A 21837-nucleotide genomic window follows, 5' to 3' on the forward strand; every position below is an offset into this window, starting at 1 on the left:
TAGGCCTAGGTATCATTCGACCTGGGATGTCTCCAGGTTGCTTGATATGTTTGCTTCGTGGACGGACAATGACGATCTTTCCCTGAAACTGTTGTCATATAAGTTGACGGTCCTTCTTTGTTTGGTGTCCATCAAACGTGTCTCCGACGTGAAGGCTTTGGACGTCTCTAGGCGACAATTTTCGCCTCAGGGAGTGAAATTCTCGGTGGTCCGTAGGACCAAGACGGGTATTCATTCGGTTTTTTATCCGTTTTTTCCTGCGCATCCGAAGCTTTGCGTTGTTCGTTGCCTACAGGCGTACGAATCGCAGACGGCAGATCTGCGCTCTCCGGATTCCCCTCAGCTCCTCGTCTCTTATGTCAGACCCCATCGTCCAGTTGCCTCCGCTACTCTAGCGCGTTGGGTACGTTCCGCCATGGACATGGCGGGTATTGATGTATCTCTGTTCGGAGCTCACTCGTCCAGGGGTGCTATGGCTACGAAGATAGTCACAGCAGGGGGCTCCCTCTCCGACTTATTGATGGCGGCTGATTGGTCTTCAGAGACCACCTTCCGTCATTTCTACTTCAGGCCGGAGGATCACGTGTCTATGTCGGTCTTATAATGCTCTGGCTGTTTATTGTTTTTCTGTCATAGCTAGTTGTTAGCTTTGAACTTGCATAAGATATGAGCCTCCTGTCTGATATATAAATCGAGATTTTCCTAGCTTGTGACGGAAAATATTAGTTATATGAAGACAGGAGGCGAGTATCTTCCCTCCCTACCCACCCTATTACGACTTTTGTTCTCTTTACAGGATATTGAACGCAGAGGCGGTGTTCCTGAGTTTGGTTGACCTGTCGGTTTCCGGCTGTTTGGGTTCTCTACAGTCTCCGTTGGGACGAAGTTGGATCTTCCCTGCCATCTAGGCTTCTGCTGCCTGAGGTCGAAGGACCGAGTGTTTGCGGGCAACTGTGGATGTCCGGGTAGAGTCGTTTTTGTGCGGTTCTGATTCGCATGAAGAAAGAGGAAGACCTATATGGGGGCAGTCCTTATATAGGGGCTACGGAGGAGGAGTGACTACTGTGGCCCTAGGACTGCTGGGAGTTGTAGTTTGAAGTTTTTTCTTTTATTAAATTGATTACCAAAGTGTTCTGCTATGGGCATTATTAAAGAAAGAATAATGCATAAGATACTCGCCTCCTGTCTTCATATAACTAATATTTTCCGTCACAAGCTAGGAAAATCTCGATTTATATCCTGTATTATACTCCAGAGCTGTACTCACTATTCTGCTGGTGAGGTCACTGTGTACATACATTACATTACTTATCCTGTACTGATCCCGAGTTATATCCTGTATTATACTCCAGAGCTGTACTCACTATTCTGCTGGTGAGGTCACTGTGTACATACATTACATTACTTATCCTGTGCTAATCCTGAGTTATATCCTGTATTATACTCCAGAGCTGTACTCACTATTCTGCTGGTGAGGTCACTGTGTACATACATTACATTACTTATCCTGTACTGATCCCGAGTTATATCCTGTATTATACTCCAGAGCTGTACTCACTATTCTGCTGGCGAGGTCACTGTGTACATACATTACATTACTTATCCTGTACTGATCCTGAGTTATATCCTGCATTATACTCCAGAGCTGTACTCACTATTCTGCTGGTGAGGTCACTGTGTACATACATTACATTACTTATCCTGTACTGATCCTGAGTTATATATCAGACAGGAGGCTCATATCTTATGCATTATTCTTTCTTTAATAATGCCCATAGCAGAACTATTCAGTAATCAATTCAAACAGAAAAAACTTCAACTCCCAGCAGTCCTAGGACCACAGAAGCCACTCCTCGTCTGTAGCCACTATATAAGGACTGCCCATACATAGATCCTCCTCTTTCTTTCTGCTCATAGCAGACCTAAGATAAGTATACTCTATGTGTTTGATTTACTGTTCACTTATATAGCGATTTTTATTACTGTATATTACCTTTGAGACCTGTGTGGTACTATCCCTTAGGTGATTAGTACTCACAGTGCAAGAATTTTTTCTTTTCCCTTTTCCCCTGTATTCTCTGCTGTGAGAGCCGGAAATCTTCCGGTGCCGATTTCCTCTCCCCTATCGCCGCTTCGTCCGCATCTCCGCATCTCCGTATCTACCTTCCCCTCCCCCTCCCTTCCCTGCGCCATTTTACTTGAACCTTCTTCTCCGTCCGAGTTCGCGCGCGCGGGCTGGGGCGGAGCCTTTCCCCTGGTTGGTCCGCTCCTCTTTGTGGCCTGCGCTCGGGAAGGGGCGGCGTTCGGCGTGCAGTGTGGTTGAGAGGCGCTCCTGCGACCTCCAATCAGGACCCAGAGGGACGTAGTCTCGCGAGACTTCGTCCCCTGGGCTCATATACTCCGGGCTTACCTCACACCACAGCGCCAGTGCTACGCTAGCGGTGTGGAGGTCGGAGCCCGTTTTCTATCAGTAGGTTTTTTACCCAGTAGGTTTTTTACCAGCTCTAACGGAATTTATTCCGCTTTATTAGATTCTTAGTTGTGCCTGGGTCAGTTATTTTATCCACTTTCCAGTGAAATTCTTTATCCCTATCCTAAAGTTAGTATGGCTGAAGAACCCTCATCTGTCCCCCTCAGAGGGGAGGGTCCTTCCCTGGATGCAGCACAATTTATGACTGCCACCCAGATCCAGGACTTAATTAATAAGTCAGTCCAAGCGGCCCTGGCCTCATCCATAATGCCCTCTGGCCTGCAACAACAGGTTTCCAATATCTCGGCTCCCCTTCATGGCGGAGATCCACATGTAAAAAAGGGCAAGGCTTCCCATAAAAGGAAGCACATCTCTGACTCCCCGGCAGGGGAAGACAATAACATGCTCCAGACAGCCCCTACCCCGGTCTGTCAACCCCAGCATCCCTCTGACTCCGCTCGACCCCTGGGCCTCGGGGAGTTACATGGCAAGAGGCGTAAGTCCGCTAAGCGCACTAAACCCGACTCCTATGTAGACTCCTCTACTGAGGACTCTTCGGGTTCATCTAATGAGTCTGAGGACTACGAGTCAGACCCCAATATTGAACAGGATGCTGGGGATACGGCGCTCGTCACCGACGCCAACCCTGCCATGCAGGGCAATGTTGTCCTGGATTCCACAGGAGAGCCCCTTTTTCACCTAGACGCGATCTCCCATCCGAGATCAGGCGACTGGTCTCCACTTCCCCACGTGGCCCAATATGTAGAGCTCTGGGCTCGTAAATCCCTGGATAGGTCCAGCCGTAATAAGCTGAGGGCAGAATGCCCTAGACCCTTTATCCCCAATAAGGTGGTGGCTACCCCGGAGGTGGACCCCATCCTGATGAAATACTTATTAAAATCGGGTAAATTTCCTAAGAAGGGAATAGAACGTTCCTTCGAAACCATACAGGAGCGTATCCTGGATTTAATGGGTCCACTCACTAAGATCCTTAATTTAGCCGAGCATGCTGCGGCGTCGGAAGAACCCGTGGACGTCCGTCAGCTCCGCGGCTGGGCCCAGAGAGCCATTTGCCTGGCAGGTACTGCCAACACCACCTGCTCAGTCGAGAGACGCCGGTCAATCCTAATGCGCCTCGACCCGCAACTATCCCATTTGGCCGAGACCGAACCCGGTCCCTCGGCAGCAGGCATGCTTTTCGGAGATAGTTTGATGAAGGACGTCAACAGATTTGTCGGCCTTTTTACCGGCTTAGATAAGGCCCAAACTTCCCTTAAAAAATCGGGGTCCAGTAAAATTTTTCCCCGGGCCGGCAGAAGTAGAGGCCGATCTGCCGGCCGTTCTGCTCCCTACAGGCCACAGGGCAGACCAGTGGCCCAATACCAGTATTCCCAGGCTCCTCCTTCCTACACTGTTCCAGTGGTCCAACCATCCCCATTCTTCCCTCCTCGTGGTCGACCCTGGAGAAGTCGTGGCGGACGTGGATACCCCCGCTCCCGTCCTTCTACCGTTGAGTGTACCATACAGACCACTTTCTCATATACCTGTGGGGGGGCGACTGATGTATTTTACCCAAGCCTGGTCTGCGATTACGGCAGACGTGTGGGTCCTTCAGACAGTGGCGGGGTTTCACCTAGAACTCCAGTCCTTACCGGTTCTGGGTGTAATTCCAACCCCTATCCGGTTCTCGGAGCAAAACGCGATCCTCATAGACAACGAGGTGCGAGATCTCCTGTCCAAACATGCGATCATGGAGTCCGACCCATCTTCCCTAGGGTTCATAAGCAACCTCTTCCTAGTGAGGAAGAAAGGGGGCGGCTACCGCCCGGTCATAAACCTGAGAGACCTAAACCAACATGTCATGTATCGCCATTTCAAAATGGAGGGAATTCACTCACTCCGGGATCTTTTGCTGCCAGGAGACTGGCTGGTGAAGGTGGACTTGAAGGACGCCTACCTTACCGTTCCCATACACCCGGAGTCACAACAGTTCCTCCGTTTTCTTTGGAGGGGCAGATTGTGGCAGTTTACGTGCCTTCCGTTCGGCCTATCATCCGCCCCGTGGTGCTTCACCAAACTGATGAAACCGGTGGTGGCGGCTCTGAGGAGCAGGGGGGTTCGTCTGATCATTTACTTAGACGACCTTCTTATCATGGCCCGATCCAAATCTCAGGCCTCTCTTCACATGTCGTGGACAATATCGTTGCTACATACTCTAGGCTTCGTGGTCAACCGAGAAAAGTCGGTTCTCGTCCCGGCTCAGGAAATGGAGTTCCTGGGTTTCTTGGTGGACACCAATCGCGCACTACTGCGGCTCCCCAAGTCCAAACTAGCCCTGATCCGCAAAGAAATCAAGGCGGTTTTGTGCAAAGGATGCTTGTCATTAAGGATTCTGGCGCGCCTGGTGGGGCTCCTGGCGGCTTCCATCCAGGCCATCTTTCCGGCCCCCCTGCACTACCGAGCCCTTCAGAGGCTCAAGATCTTACATCTGCGCCAGGGTCTCAGGTACGCGGACAAAGTACCCCTCTGTCCGGCGGCTACCGAGGAGTTACATTGGTGGCTTCGTCATGCGGTCGAGTGGAATGGCAAGGCCATTTTCAACCCGCGTCCGGACGTCATCATAGAGTCGGACGCGAGCCGTCTTGGCTGGGGCGCTCGATGCGGGGAGATTTCCACAGGAGGGACTTGGTCCGCCTCGGAAGTCGACCTGCATATCAATGCACTGGAGCTTCTGGCGGCTTTCTTTGCCGTCAAGAGCTTCATGCCTCGTTCGTCCAACTGTTGTGTGTTATTACGCATGGACAATGTGGCGGCGGTTCAGTACGTCAACCGCTTGGGGGGTACCAGATCCAAGATCCTGGCAGACCTGGCCAAGGAATTTTGGCACTTTTGCCTAGCTCGCAACATTATCCCGGTAGCAGAGTACATTCCAGGGGTCTCCAACACGGTGGCCGATTGGAATTCTCGCTACCTTCTCGATTCCAGCGACTGGCGCCTGGATCGTTCAATTTTTCTGCAGTTGCTTCATCTTTGGGGCCCGTTATGCGTGGACCTTTTCGCTTCTCGTCTCAACCACCAACTGCCTCGTTTCTTCAGCTGGAGACCGGATCCAGAAGCGTCTGCGGTAGACGCTCTCCGCCTCCTCTGGCCGAGGGGAACTCACTATGCCTTTCCTCCTTTCCAGTTGATCCCCAGGGTCCTCTTGCATACGACGAACCAGAGGGCGACGGTTGTGCTGATCACACCTTGGTGGCCGACACAACCATGGTTCCCTCTTCTTTTGGGGATGATCGTGGATTATCCCCGACTGTTACCCCAAGTTCCTCACCTTCTCACCAACCCGGCCGGGAGTCTCCATCCCCTGGTGATGGAGGGCAACCTGCCTCTCCTAGCGTGGTTGATTTCGGGATCCCGGACACGGATCAAGACCTTTCAAGATCAGCTAGGGATCTCCTCGCCCTGGCCTGGGCCCCCGGGACTAGATCGGCATATCGATCAGCCTGGAGACTCTGGGTTCGTTGGTGTGATCAACGGCAGGTTGATCCCGTACATGCACCTGTGTCTGTAGTAGTAAACTTTCTGGCAGATTCTTTTGAGTCTGGCAAATCCTATAGCTCCATTAATGTGTACCGATCGGCTATTGCGGCTTATCACTGCCCTGTGGACTCTTTGCCGATTGGCAAACACCCGCTGGTTTGTTGACTTTTACGCGGTATTAAATTTAAACGTCCCCCTCGGCCTAGGTATCAATCGACCTGGGATGTCTCCAGGTTGCTCGATATGTTTGCCTCATGGGTGGACAATGACGACCTTTCCCTGAAACTGTTGTCTTATAAACTGTCGGTCCTTCTTTGTTTGGTATCCATCAAACGTGTCTCAGACGTGAAAGCTTTGGATATCTCTAGGCGACAATTTTCGCCTCAGGGAGTCAAATTCTCGGTGGTCCGTAGGACCAAGACAGGTATTCACTCGGTTTTTTACCCGTTTTTTCCCGCGCATCCACGGCTTTGCGTGGTTCGTTGTTTACAGGCGTACGAATCACAGACGGCGGATCTGCACTCTCCGGATTTCTCTCAGCTCCTGGTCTCATATGTCAGACCACATCATCCAGTTTCCTCCGCTACTCTAGCACGCTGGGTGCGGTCTGCCATGGAGATGGCAGGTATAGATGTGTCTCTGTTTGGAGCTCACTCTTCCAGGGGTGCTATGGCTACGAAAATCGTCACATCAGGGGGCTCCCTCTCTGACTTATTGATGGCGGCCGATTGGTCTTCGGAGACCACCTTTCGCCATTTCTACTTCAGGCCGGAGGACCACGTGTCTATGTCAGTCTTATAATACTCTGATTGCTATTGTTCTTACTGTCATTGCTGGTTGTTAGCTTTGAACTTGCATAAGATATGAGCCTCCTGTCTGATATATAAATCGAGATTTTCCTAGCTTGTGACGGAAAATATTAGTTATATGAAGACAGGAGGCGAGTATCTTCCCTCCCTACCCACCCTATTACGATTCTTTGTTCTCTTTGCAGGATATTGAAAGCAGAGGCGGTTTTCCTGAGTTCGGATGACCTGTTTGGTTCCTGTTATTTGGTTCCTCTATAGTCCCCGTTGGGACGAAGCTGAAGTTCCCTTTGCTCCGGGTTTCTGCTGTTCCGGGCTGAATGACCGACGGCTGCTGTTCGTCGCGGATGTCTGGGTGGAGTTATCTTCTGTGCGGTTCTGGTTCGCATCAAGAAAGAGGAGGATCTATGTATGGGCAGTCCTTATATAGTGGCTACAGACGAGGAGTGGCTTCTGTGGTCCTAGGACTGCTGGGAGTTGAAGTTTTTTCTGTTTGAATTGATTACTGAATAGTTCTGCTATGGGCATTATTAAAGAAAGAATAATGCATAAGATACTCGCCTCCTGTCTTCATATAACTAATATTTTCCGTCACAAGCTAGGAAAATCTCGATTTATATCCTGTATTTTACTCCAGAGCTGCATTCAGTATTCTGCTGGCTTGCTCTTTACTAGATACATATATGTCTGTGAAATATCTATAGGCAGATATTGTGATAAATAAAATACATATAATGTTACATTACACATTTAATACAATTTTACCCAATATTTGACTGGTACATAGAGCCCTAACATGACTGTAGATTTTGCAGCTGCGCTCGTTGTGGCTCTTGATAATACTCATGTGCGATAAGAAAAAATACCTTTGTTTCACGTTTTCATTCAGGGAACAGTAGAGGGAAGAAACAATGGGACCCACCTGATGTAGAAGTCATTGCGGATGAGGAGGAAATGCTGCAGAATGGAGAGGAGGATGGGCTCGGACGCGGTGTCCTTCAGCATATTGTACAGGAGATGGTAGACTTCATTAATGTCGGTGAACATCGAGTCAAGGAAAGTTCTTAGACAATGAGCGTGAATACATCTCCCGTACAGTGTGGACGGCCGGCAGAAGAAAAACCCATCAAACAATGGCGAAAAACCATGAAGACCAACGTCTTGTGCGGTTATATGGCGACAGAATACGGAGTACGAGCCGAAACATTATCTATTGTCTTAAAGTTTTCATTCCAGATGGAACATTGGTTCATTGGGAGATTGAATGGTTAATAAACAAGAAGATCTTTCTACGCTGAATCGTCCTTCAAGACAAAGTTACAGTTTTTGGAAAGTCAATAAGTATCTCGGCACTCGCCTTGAAGATCATTGAATCCTCTGGTTGGGTTTAAAGTGTTTAAAGGGGTACTCTGCCCCTAGACATCTTATCCTCCTATCGAAAGGATATGGGATAAGATGTCTGATCGTGGGGGTCTTGCCGCTGGGGACACCCCCCCCCCCCCCCCCCCGCAATCTACCCGCTGGCATTCATTCAGAGCATAGGGTGCAGCAACGGGGTGCTGGAGGCTCATGACATCACGGTCACGGCCCCTCCCATAGACTTGCATTGAGGGGACATGGCTCTAACGTCACAAGCAGGGCGTGACCGTGACATCACGAGCCTCCGCCCTGCATCACCAGTCATCCGGCACAGAGCGAAGTACGCTAAGTGCACCGGATGTCTGGGAACCACAGACGAGATTGTGGGATTCCCTAGTGGCGGGCCCCTGAATTCAGACATCTTTTCCCCTATCCTTTGGATAGGGGAAAAGATGTCTATGGGCAGAGTACCCCTTTAAAGGGGTAATCCAGGAAAAAACTTTTTTTTTATATATCAACAGGTTCCAGAAAGTTAAACAGATTTGTAAATTACTTCTATTAAAAAATCTTAATCATTTCAGTACTTATGAGCTTCTGAAGTTACGGTTGTTATTTTCTGTCTAAGTACTCTCTGATAACACATGTCTCGGGAAACGCTCAGTTTAGAAGCAAATCCCCATAGCAAACCTCTTCTAAACTGGGCGGTTCCCGAGACACGTGTCATCAGAGATTACTTAGACAGAAAAGAACAACCTAAACTTCAGAAGCTCATAAGTACTGAAAGGATTAAGATTTTTTAATAGAAGTAATTTACAAATCTGTTTAACTTTCTGGAGCCAGTTGATATATATATAAAAAAAAGTTTTTTCCTGTATAACCCCTTTAACTTTCTAAAATACAGTCATATATGAGAAACTCTCTACTTTACCCCATTCAGGGCTGTATTTACCAGTAGATACTCACAGGCCTGTGCCTAGGGCAGCAATGTTGAGGGGGCAACAGATCAGTGAGTGAAAAGAAATGATAAATTGTTTAGCTGATCATTATGTTGTAGATTTGTGACCGATTTATGTTCTATGTAGAGGACCGAGCTCCATGATAAATCTGTAACCTAATCTACGTATAACACTTACCAGAAAAATCCATACACGGAAAGGAGACAGATAATCATAATATATGTCTATGGAAAGGGGAGGAGGAAGGAACAGCTGGAGAGAGAGAGCAAGACATGGGTAGAGATACTGCTGCTTCTAGTCTCTGTTCTATCCTCCCCAGTGCTGGATATACAGCTGACACTGCTCAGTACTGCTCTATATTTCCTCTCTACTGCTGCATCTACTGCAGGATCTCCTCTATTCTCTGTTGACATCAATGGGCAGCATATGGAATCAGTCTCCAGCCTGTGTTTTGTATTAGTCAATCGGAGCAGAGGAGTCTGATATGCGCAGTACGAGGCATTTTCCTGTAATAAGATAAATTACAAAGTTTCTTATTGTCACCTGTTCTATCTCCATTGAACATTGTTTATTAATAGTGTTCGATTTATTGTCCAGTTTATTGTGTTTTAGTTCCTCACTATTTTCTCTGATCTCTGCTTGAGCTCAAAGACTGGAAACATGAGCGGCTTCTATTTAATTGGTCTAAGTTGTTACAATGTATCAGTTTATCCATTTTATCAACTGCACAAAACAATCAGAAAATCTCATCAAACTTCAGCTCCAGGACCCCCGGCCCCTGTATACTTCAGCTCCAGGACACCCAGCCCCTGTATACTTCAGCTCCAGGACAACCAGCCCCTGTATACTTCAGCTCCAGGACACCCAGCCCCTGTATACTTCAGCTCCAGGACACCCAGCCCCTGTATACTTCAGCTCCAGGACAACCAGCCCCTGTATACTGCACATTCTACAGACAATCGTTTAGGAAAGATGAGTCCTTACCCAAAAAATGTGGGAGCTCAGATTGAGCCTTAAATGGTTGTCATGCAGATGAAATGACCCTAGAGAATTGTGCTAAACGTTAACTATAGAATTTAGGAGAATAAATGTGTAAACATTTGGGTCAGTATTAGTCCAAACCCAATTATGTGGGTCATACTCAATATATATATATATATATATATATATATATATATATATATATATATATATATATTAGACAGTGGGAATGTCCTTCATGGACCAAACTTAGGTTTGGATGGCAGCTACATAAGAATCAGGTTATTGGAAAACATGGAGTCCAGCTGAAGACGACTCCACATAGACCTGACTCCATATAACCTGACTCCACATAGACCTGACTCCATATAACCTGACTCCATATAGACCTGACTCCATATAAACCTGACTCCACATAGACCTGACTCCATATAAACCTGACTCCATATAGAACGGACTCCATATACACCTGACTCCATATAGACCTGACTCCATATAGACCTGACTCCACATAGACCTGACTCCATATACACCTGACTCCATATAGACCTGACTCCATATACACCTGACTCCATATAGACCTGACTCCATATAGACCTGACTCCACATAGACCTGACTCCACATAGACCTGACTCCATATACACCTGACTCCATATACACCTGACTCCATATACACCTGACTCCATATAGACCTGACTCCACATAGACCTGACTCCATATAGACCTGACTCCATATAGACCTGACTCCGTATACACCTGACTCCATATAGACTTGACTCCACATAGACCTGACTCCATATAGACCTGACTCCACATAGACCTGACTCCATATACACCTGACTCCATATACACCTGACTCCTTATAGACCTGACTCCATATACACCTGACTCCATATACACCTGACTCCACATAGAGCTGACTCCATATAGACCTGATTCCATATAGACCTGACTCCATATAGACCTGACTCCATATAGACCTGACTCCATATAGACCTGACTCCATATAGACTTTACTCCATATAGACCTGACTCAATATAGACCTGCCTCCATACAGACTTGACTCCATATAGACTAGACTCCATGTAGACTTGACTCCATATAGACCTGACTCCATATAGACCTGACTCCATATAGCCTAGACTCCATAAAGACTTGACTCCATGTAGACTTGACTCCATGTAGACTTGAATCCATATAGACTTGACTCCATACAGACTTGACTCCATGTAGACTTGACTCCATATAGACTTGACTCCATATAGACTTGACTCCATGTAGACTTGACTCCATGTAGACTTGACTCCATATAGACCTGACTCCATATAGAATTCACTCTATATAGACTTGACTTCATATAGCCCTGACTCCATATAGCCCTGACTCCATATAGACTTGACTCCATACAGACTAGACTCCATGTAGACTTGACTCCTTATAGACTTGACTCCATATAGAATTCACTCTATATAGACTTGACTCCATATAGACTGGACTCCATATAGACTTGACTCCATATAGACTTGACACCATATAGACTTTACTCCATATAGACTTGACTCCATATAGACTTGACCCCATGTAGACTGGACTCCATGTAGACTTGACTCCATATAGAATTGACTCCATACAGACTTGACTCCATGTAGACTTGACTCCATATAGACTTGATTCCATATAGACTTGAATCCATATAGAATTCTCTCTATTTAGACTTGACTCTATATAGACTTGACTCCATATAGACTTGACTCCATGTAGACTTGACCCCATGTAGACTGGACCCCATGTAGACTGGACCCCATGTAGACTGGACTCCATGTAGACTGGACTCCATGTAGACTTTGCAGGAGATCAGTGACTATTGAGATCTTCGATTATCTGGTATTCTTCATTTATTTAGGATTGGGGCCCATACTGTTGTCCCCCAGGATACATTCTTAAGGCCATCATATGAGATGATCATTTTGAGTGTCTTTTTATTGTACAGTAGACTTTTATACTTTTTAACTCAGAATTCAGCACTTTTAATACAAGCAAATTAAACCCCTAATCCTCCGGCATGGCGTCTTGCTATTTGTATTACCAATAAGTGATATGTGGTCTTCTAGGTCTTCTCATTGTGAGATCAATGCTAAATATATTCCCAGGATTACCTAGCTGGCTGGTGTCTACATTGTGGAGCTCGATAGCTCTTGGCTCTCCTTTCATTAAGTTAAAGTGGATAACACCGCGGCTTTACTTCCTATCCCCCGTTTCACACTGAGACGTTCAGCTGCTTGCACAATGTAAAGTTGTGGATATATTTCCATGCATACCTTGATCCATACTTATCAGCTCTTCCTGTTTATATAGACAGGATACAATCTAAATTGATTTCCTCCGCGGTTGTCTATCTGCTGGTGATTGCATTTCTACGATGATTCACTGCGCTGGGTTTTTGTTTTCAGGTTTTCTGATCTGCGCCTACATGCAACCCTGAAAACAACAGATTATCACTAAATTGGGGGAACAGCGGGAAATCTCTGATGTAGCATAGTATGGATGGCAATGTGGAAGTCAAAGCTAAAATAGGAATTATTCTACCAAACCCAATCCCGATACAGAGTAGGCTAGTTATTATAAAATCTATGAGTTGAAGCTAGCCCATCATGCTCCACATTTAGTGCTTGAGATGTCGAGTAGCATTAAAATCCAGAACTTAAAGGGGTTTTGGGGGGATTTTGCTATCTGTCAGACAGGCCACCAGTGTTTGATGGACAGGGGTCCCACATCCAGATCCCTAGGGGTCCCACACTGAGTGGAGCGAGCATAGTTTTCTGTGTGTTTTTTTTTTTCCGACAGGTATTTTTTTTATGTCATTTATTAATTTTTCTTGTGTTTGCCATTTTTTTATTCTTTGTTTTTACAACAGTTCTAAACTGTTGGATTTTCCAGAGCTCAAATCCACCACATTTTATGTGGAAACCTTAGTAAATATGTCCGGGACACGCCCCTTTTGCAGGGCCATGTCTTTTTTTGTCAGGTACACACCCCTTTTACCGGAAAGACACGCCCCTTTTTAAATTCCTTTTTTTTTTTTTTCAAGTGATAGTCTGGTTTAAAGGTTTTTTTGGGTGCACACATGACAAGCTTCTAAATTCAGCCTGACAAAAAAACAAAAAACATTGGAAACACATTAATAAATAACTCCCATTATGTCCATATTACAGGCGTACTCTGGTGGAAAACATTTATTTTTTATTTTTTTATCAACTGGTAGCAGAAAGTTAAACAGATTTGTAAATTACTTAATCCTTCCAGTACTTATCAGCTGCTGTATGCTCCAGGGAAAGTTGTGTAGTTCTTTCCAGTCTGACCGCAGTGCTCTCTGCTGATACCTATGTCCATGTCAGGAACTGTCCAGAGTAGAAGCAAATCCCCATAGCAAACCTCTCCTGCTCTAGACAGTTCCTGACACGGACAGAGGTGTCAGCAGAGAGCACTGTGAATAGACTGGAGAGAACAACACAACTTGCTGTGAAGCATAAAGCAGCTGATAAGTACTGGAAGGATTATGATTTTTAAATAAAAGTAATTTACAAATCTGTTTTACTTTCTGACACCAGTTAATAAAAAAAATATAAAACATTTTTTAAACGGAGTATCCTGGAAAATTCCCTGATTCCTCCACAGTTGTTAAACTGGGGAAGGAAAAAAAAAATGTCTTCTTTGACCTACATGAGTGTAATAGTAGTTGTAACTAGACCAATATAATATCTGTCAGGACCAGAAGACAACATCAGACCTCTCTATACAGTGGGGCAAAATAGTATTTAGTCAGCCACCAATTGTACAAGTTCTCCCCCTTATAAAGATGAGGCTGTAATTTCCATCATAGGTTATAACCTCAACTATGAGACAGAATGAGAAAAAATCCATAAAATCACATTGTCTGATTATTAAAGAATTTATTAGCAAATTATGGTGGAAAATAAGTATTTGGTCACCTACAAACAAGTAAGATTTCTGCCTCTCACAGACCTGTAACTTCTTCTTTAAGAGTCTCCTCTGTCCTCCACTCGTTACCTGTATTAATGGCTCCTGTTTGATCCTGTTATCAGTATAAAAGACACCTGTCCACAACCTCAAACAGTCACACTCCAAACTCCACTATGGCCAAGACCAAAGAGCTGTCGAAGGACACCAGAAACAAAATTGTAGACCTGCACCAGGCTGGGAAGACTGAATCTGCAATAGGCAAGCAGCTTGGTGTGAAGAAATCAACTGTGGGAGCAATTATTAGAAAATGGAAGACATACAAGACCACTGATAACCTCCCTCCATATCTGGGGCTCCACGCAAGATCTCACCCCGTGGTGTCAAAATGATCACAAGAACGGTGAGAAAAAAATCCCAGAACCACACGGGGGACCTAGTGAATGACCTGCAGAGAGCTGGGACCAAAGTAACAAAGGCTACCATCAGTAACTCACTACACTGCCAAGGACTCAAATCATGCAGTGCCAGACGTGTCCCCCTGCTTAAGCCAGTACATGTCCGGGCCCGTCTGAAGTTTGTTAGAGAGCATTTGAGAATAAAGAAGAGGATTGGGAGAATGTCATAGATTACATGAAACCAAAGTAGATGAAACCAATGTCAGATGAAAGTAGACCTTTTTGGTAAAAACTCAACTTGTCGTGTTTGGAGGAGAAAGAATGCTGGTGGTGGAAACATCATGATTTGGGGCTGTTTTCCTACTAAGGGACCAGGAAGACTGATCCGTGTAAAGGAAAGAAAGAATGGGGCCATGTATCGTGAGATTTTGAGTGAAAACCTCCTTCCATCAGCAAGGGCATTGAAGACGAAATGTGGCTGGGTCTTTCAGCATGACAATGATCCCAAACACACCGCCCGGGCAACGAAGGAGTGGCTTCATAAGAAGCATTTCAAGGTTCTGGATTGGCTTAGCCAGTCTCTAGATCTCAACCCCATAGAAAACCTTTGGAGGTAGTTGAAAGTCTATGTTGCCCGGCAACAGCTCCAAAACATCACTGCTCTAGAGGAGATCTGCATGGAGGAATGGGCCAAACTACCAGCAACAGTGTGTGAGGACTTTGTGAAGACAGAAAACATGTGACCTCTGTCATTACCAAGAAAGGGGATATAACAAAGTATTGAGATTAACTTTTCTTCTTGACCAAATACTTATTTTCCACCATAATTTGCAAATAAATTCATTAATAATCAGACAATGTGATTTATGGATTTTTTCCCATTCTGTCTCATAGTTGAGGTTATAACCTATGATGGAAATTACAGCCTCATCTTTATAAGGGGGAGAACGAGTACAATTGGGGCTGACTAAATACTTTTTTGCTCCACTGTATGTACAATATAAGGCACGGCTTTCCTATATAGAGAGACCCCATCACTAAGCAGAGAATGAGCAGAAGGTCATGAAGGTAAAAACACGGGGTGAAGGATATTCCATCTCAGCGCGGATGTCCCTGAGGCGGTGCGAGAGTTCCAGGAGGTCATCTTCTTTATTCTCATCAAATACTTTGAGCTGGATATCAAGCTCCTCGTTTTCCTTTTCCTTTAGATGCTGAAAGATAAAATGTATCGTGACTGAAGACAAAAGTCACAGGAAATCTGTAGACTCGAAATATAGGAAAAACAACAACAAAAAACATAAACATATGGGATAAAACCATTTATGGGTCATGGGGGGAAAAATAAAACATGCTGGAAATAAGGTGAAGACGTATAAGGTGCGACTCTAAGGACTCAGCGGGGTAATGTGTCTCTTGGGCTGAACCCCAAGCTTGTCCCCCTAAAGGGAGACATTATTCCTTAAAGGGGTACTCCACCCCTAGGCATCTTATCCCTTATCCAAAGGATAGGGGATAAGATGTCCAATCGTGGGGGTCCTGCAGCTGGGACTTCTGTGATCTCTGTGCAGCGGTGGTGGTGACATCATAGGCACGCCCCTCGTGACGTGACATAACACCCCATAATGCAAGTCTATGGGAGGGGGCGTGGCATCTGAAATGCCCCCTCCTATAGACTTGCATTGAGGGGGCGTGGCATGACATCACAGGGCAGCGTGGTGAGGACGTGGCGATATTTTATATTGTTATAATTTATTATAATTTTTATTTGACATTTTTTCAATAAGTCACAAAAATATACATTGTTTTAATTGATCCATTTTTATGACAAATAGATGCTGTATCTAGAGATGAGCGAACTTACAGTAAATTTGATTCGTCATGAACTTCTCGGCTCGGCAGTTGATGACTTATCCTGCCTAAATTAGTTCAGCTTTCATGTGCTCCGGTGGGCTGGAAAAGGTGGATACATTCCTAGGAAAGAGTCTCCTAGGAATGTATCCACCTTTTCCAGCCACCGGAGCACCTGAAAGCTGAACTAATTTAGGCAGGATAAGTCATCAACTGCTGAGCCGAGAAGTTCATGACGAATCAAATTTACTGTAAGTTTGCTCATCTCTAGCTGTGTCTTTTCAGCTTTTGCTATAGTTTTTACAATTTTACATCATTTTAAAGTGGTACTCCGGTGGAAAACTTTTTTTATTTATTTATTTTTTTAAATCAACTGGTGCCAGATAGATAAACAGATTTGTAAATTACTTCTAAAAAAAAAATCTTAATCCTTCCAGTACTTATTAGCTGCTGAATACTACAGAGGATTATTATTTTTTTTTTTAACACAGAGCTCTCTGCTGACATCTCTGTCCATTTTAGGAACTGACCAGAGTAGGAGAAAATCCTCACAGCAAACATATGCTGCTCTGGACAGCTCCTAAAATAAACAGAGATGTCAGCAGAGAGCACTGTGGTCATGATGTCAGCAGAGAGCACTGTGGTCATGATGTCAGCAGAGAGCTCTGTGTTCCAAAAAGAAAATAATTTCCTCTGTAGTATTCAGAAGCTAATAAGTACTGGAAGGATTAAGATTTTTTAATAGAAGTAATTTACAAATCTGTTTAACTTTCTTCCACCAGTTGATTTAAAAAAAAAAAAAGTTTTCCACTGGAGTACCCCTTTAAAGGGGACTTGACATCCGATTTTACCAAATATGATTCATGGCAACAAGTTATATATGGTAAAATCTTCTTCCTTATCATTCCTATGGTTCCTATCGGCACCAATGGTTAAGATATGAACTTTGAAAGGTGTCCCCGCCTGCCTGTAAGTAGTCCCTTGGTGGAGAGCAACCCTCTTCTAGCCCCACCTGCTCCAGCTGTAATCACTCCTCTTCAACATGATTGACAGGCAGGGCCCAGCCTGCATCATTGCTCTGTTCCGTCTACTTAGGGAGCGTTGAGGTGGTCTGTCAATCTTGACCAGGGGATTTAAATACAACCGGAGCAGACGGGACTAAAAGGATTGCTCCCCGTTCAGGGGATTATTTACAGGCTGGCAGGGACACCTTTCAATCTTCTTATCTTCACCATTGCTGCTGGCAGGAATGTCTACTGGGCATGGGGAGGAATGTCTACTGGGCCTAGGAGACCTTAGAGCCTGACCGGTAAAGGGGTACTCCCCAAAAAACCATCTTATCCCCTATCCAAAGGAGGGTCTTGTTGCTGGGGACCCCCGGAATCTCTGGGTAGGCAGCAGCGGCATCCAGAACATGAAAGCTTGGAGCTTCTGTGTTCATGACGTCACGCTCCGTCCATTCATGTCTATGAGAGGGGACGCCACGCCCCCTCCATTCATGTCTATGGGAGGAGGCATGAAGCTACGTAGTAGCCGTCACGCCTCCTCCCATAGACATGAATGGAGGGGGCGTGGCGGCTGTAGTCGCCAGTCATCCGGCACGCAGTCATCCTTTGGATATGGGATAAGAAGTTTTCTGGCGGAGTACCCCTTTAAGTAATCAGAACTCTCAAGAAATTTTCTTCTCTCTATTTACAAACCTTTGCGTTCACTTTCCTTTTTAATAAAGCGCCGCATTTGATTGTTTTTGTATTTTTGAGAAACGGTCGGAATCTCCATTTCGACAATTCACGAGCAGAATCGCTGCTGAATTCACTTTATTTGCATATTTTTTACATGCGCCGCCACTCAGCTGTCATCTACCAGGGGGGACGACGTATTGATGCTCGACAGAAGTTTTCTAATGCGATTCAATTATTTACACGTTAATATCAGGGACGTTATTAAAGGAACCAACTTTACTGCAATGTTGCAAAAAATTCTCAATCTCTTCCACATTTAAATAAAAAAATAAACAAACATGCGGAATATAAATGGATTTGCAATTTTTTTCCCGGGTTCTCAGTAATGTATTTGGGGAATTCAATGCGATGAATATATAAGATTGTTTATTAAGGTAATTTAGGAATGAGACGCTGGTCCTGGGAGATCGACTGGATCATCCCGTATGATGAGACGTTATCTAGAATGTTCAGAAGGAAAAAGGAAACATTTTATTATTATTTTATTATTAGGTTGTGGATTATATTAGGACACAGTCACATGTTCATGTAGCCGAGCTGCACTAGTGCCAAATAAATCCACATTTTATCATATCAGGTTCTGAAAAGAAATAATCTTTATTTTTAAATAATCTTTTTTTTTTTTTTTTTTTTTTTTTTTTAAAGCATTAAACCTGCAAAATGAGAAAAAAAAAAAAAACACCTTTCCAGATCAGTGGGCTTTAACTTGGTCCCAGCATGCCTTGATGTTTGCACAGGATTCTGGGTGGTGTAAATGTTGTAGAGACAGAAGACAGACATGACGGCCCAGCATTGTGCCACATTGTTTAAAAAGGATTTTCCAAAATCTTAATTTTCCCGTAAAGAACACCAGGGTGTAACATACTATAGAGCCCAAATGGATGAAGCCTAACGAAAACAATCCACAAAAAAAGAACAGCAGCAGAACAGAACCAGCGGGTCCATCTCCTCTGTATATTTAGTATATACCGTTCTATAATCCTAGTGGGCGGGTCTGTTAAATGCCGATTCTGTTATAATCCTAGTGGGCGGGTCTGTTAAATGCAGATTGTTTTATAATCCTAGTGGGCGGGTCTGTTAAAAGCCGATTGTGTTATAATCGTAGTGGGCGGGTCTGTTAAATGCAGATTGTGTTATAATCCTAGTGGGCGGGTCTGTTAAATGCAGATTGTTTTATAATCCTAGTGGGCGGGTCTGTTAAATGCAGATTGTGTTATAATACTAGTGGGGGGGTCTGTTAAATGCCGATTGTGTTATAATCCTATTAAGCGGGTCTGTTAAATGCCGATTGTGTTATAATCCTAGTGGGCGGGTCTGTTAAATTCAGATTGTTTTATAATCCTAGTGGGCGGGTCTGTTGAGTTATCATTGTGGCGTAATCTATGTGGGCAGGTCTGATAAAAGCAGATTGTGTTATAAACTTGGTGGGCGGGTCTGTTACATGCAGATTGTGTTATAATCTTGGTGGGCGGTTCTGTTACATACAGATTGTGTTTTATTTTTTATAGACTGGTTTGCTGAGTGCACATTGTGTCATAATCTGAGTGAGCGGGTCTGATAAATGCAAATTGTGTTCTTATCCTAGTGGGCTGGTCTGATAAATGCAGATTGTGTTATAATTCTAGTGGGTGGGTCTGATAAATGCAGATTGTGTTATAATTCTAGTGGGCAGGTCTGTTGAGTGTACATTGTGTTATAATCCTAATTGGCGGGTCTAATTAATACAAATTGTGTTCTTATCCTAGTGGGCGGGTCTGATAAATGCAGGATGTGTCATTATCTGAGTGGGTGGGTCTGATTAATGCAGATTGTGTCATTATCCAAGTGGGCGGGTCTGATAAATGCAGATTATGTCATTATCCGAGTGGGCGGGTCTGATAAATGCAAATTATGTTCTTATTCCAATAGGCGGGTCTGATACATGCAGATTGTGTTATAATCCATTTAGAATGTTGAGTGCACATTGTGTCATTATCTGAGTGGGCGGGTCTGATAAATGCAAACTGTGTTCTTATTCCAATAGGTGGGTCTGATAAATGCAAATTGTGTTCTTATTCCAATAGGCGGGTCTGATAAATGCAAATTGTGTTCTTATTCCAATAGGTGGGTCTGATACATGCAGATTGTGTTATAATCCATTTAGAATGTTGAGTGCACATTGTGTCATTATCATTGCGGCAGGGTCTGTTATATTTATTCATAATCATTCATGTTCGTTGCTTCACCTTTGGTCTACCCTCTAGAATACATTCCATTACAAGAATACAAATTGTTCATGGTGACTTTATACCATCTGGGTCAACAGAAACCACAAGCAGGTTGAATTTTTCTTTTTCTCCCTTGAATTCAAAGATCTTTTTTACACAATTAATATGAAAGTTTAGGTGTCTCCAGGTGTTTAAGAGCCCTTGGGTGCTAGAGTCGGAGGGCCTCTATTTCCTCCATCATTAAAGTAGTAGTCTAGTCCTTAAAACTTATCCCCTATCCTAAGGATAGGGGATACGTTTCAGACTACAGGGAGTCCGACCGCTGGGGCCCCCAGCGATCTCCAACACCCTGGAGGAAGGGGGTGTGTTGACCACTGCACGAAGCGGCGGCTGACACACCCTCTCAATACAGCGCTATGGCAGAGCCAGAGATTGCCGAAGGCAGTGTTCCGGCTATGCCATAGAGTTGCATTGAGGGGGTGCGTCAGCCGCTGCTTCATGCGGTGGTCAACACATCCCCTTCCCGTGGGCTGCTGGGGCCCCGTACAGGATATCACGGGGTGCCCAGCGATCTGAAACTTATCCCCTATCCTTAGGACTTTTTTTTTTTTTATATATCAACTGGCTCCAGAAAGTTAAACAGATTTGTAAATTACTTCTATTAAAAAATCTTAATCCTTTCAATAATTATCAGCTGCTGAAGTTGAGTTGTTATTTTTTGTCTGGCAACAGTGCTCTCTGCTGACGCCTCTGCTTGTCTCGGGAACTGCACAGAGTAGAAGAGGTTTGTTATGGGGATATAGTAAATATACTAGGTTGCAAAACCGTAAGATATTGTCTTCAATTGTATTAAATTAAAGCAAAACATATATATATATAAAAAAAAAAAACAGTAATTCGATATTATTGCCTTAATTTATCTGAGGAATTTAAGTGTTTTCAAATCACAGAAGCGCCGAACGGCTTTGGCATTTCAAAAGAGGGAGCGTCAGCGGCAAAGCCGTTACACATGAGCAAAAGTCTATATGACACCGAACACATTAGGCATAAATATATCCCGAAGTTATTCAATTAAGGAAACAGACCATTTTATGGTCAACGCTGTTTAGATTGTCGACTCCGCGCGCTCGCTGGTAAAACAATAATGTTTAAGGAAAATGTGCAGTGAACTCAAAGTGGCTGCCATGAAAATCTCAGCCGGGATCTGACCCAAGGCTGTCATCTGTCCCCGCCATGTATCTGCTTCAACGAGCTTTAATTTATCCCCTGAGCATTGGGCCACCACGAAAAAAAAAAAAAAAAAAAGATTCCGCGAGGAAGACGACGGCTATTTTAATATTTCTCTAAAGACGGTTTAATTTACTGGAAGGTGACAAGAAGAGGAAATGAAGTAGCGCGGTGGAATGTCTACAAGGTGCTTTATACATGGGCGGCCGCGGCGGACACACTGAATGCGACGCTGCAACGGTCTCGGCTCCCAGAATATACGGCGTGGGCTCTACGGCTCTTCCCGTAAAGAGATGGGATATAAATGGCTACAATTACCCGGGACG

General features: G+C 44.6%; 1 protein-coding gene across 1 annotated transcript in view; it reads right to left on the reverse strand.

Annotated features, from left to right (window-relative positions):
- Positions 1–21837, reverse strand: part of DIAPH2 (diaphanous related formin 2) — a gene marked incomplete in the record, with an annotated part of 1463478 nt that overhangs the window by 1073138 nt on the left and 368503 nt on the right. The window contains 2 exon segments of the mRNA XM_056540556.1: positions 7736–7852; positions 15580–15698. Of these exon segments, the coding sequence (XP_056396531.1) occupies positions 7736–7852; positions 15580–15698 (236 nt within the window).

The sequence above is a fragment of the Hyla sarda genome, chromosome 9 (genome assembly GCF_029499605.1).
Source record: "Hyla sarda isolate aHylSar1 chromosome 9, aHylSar1.hap1, whole genome shotgun sequence".
Lineage (NCBI taxonomy): Eukaryota > Metazoa > Chordata > Amphibia > Anura > Hylidae > Hyla > Hyla sarda.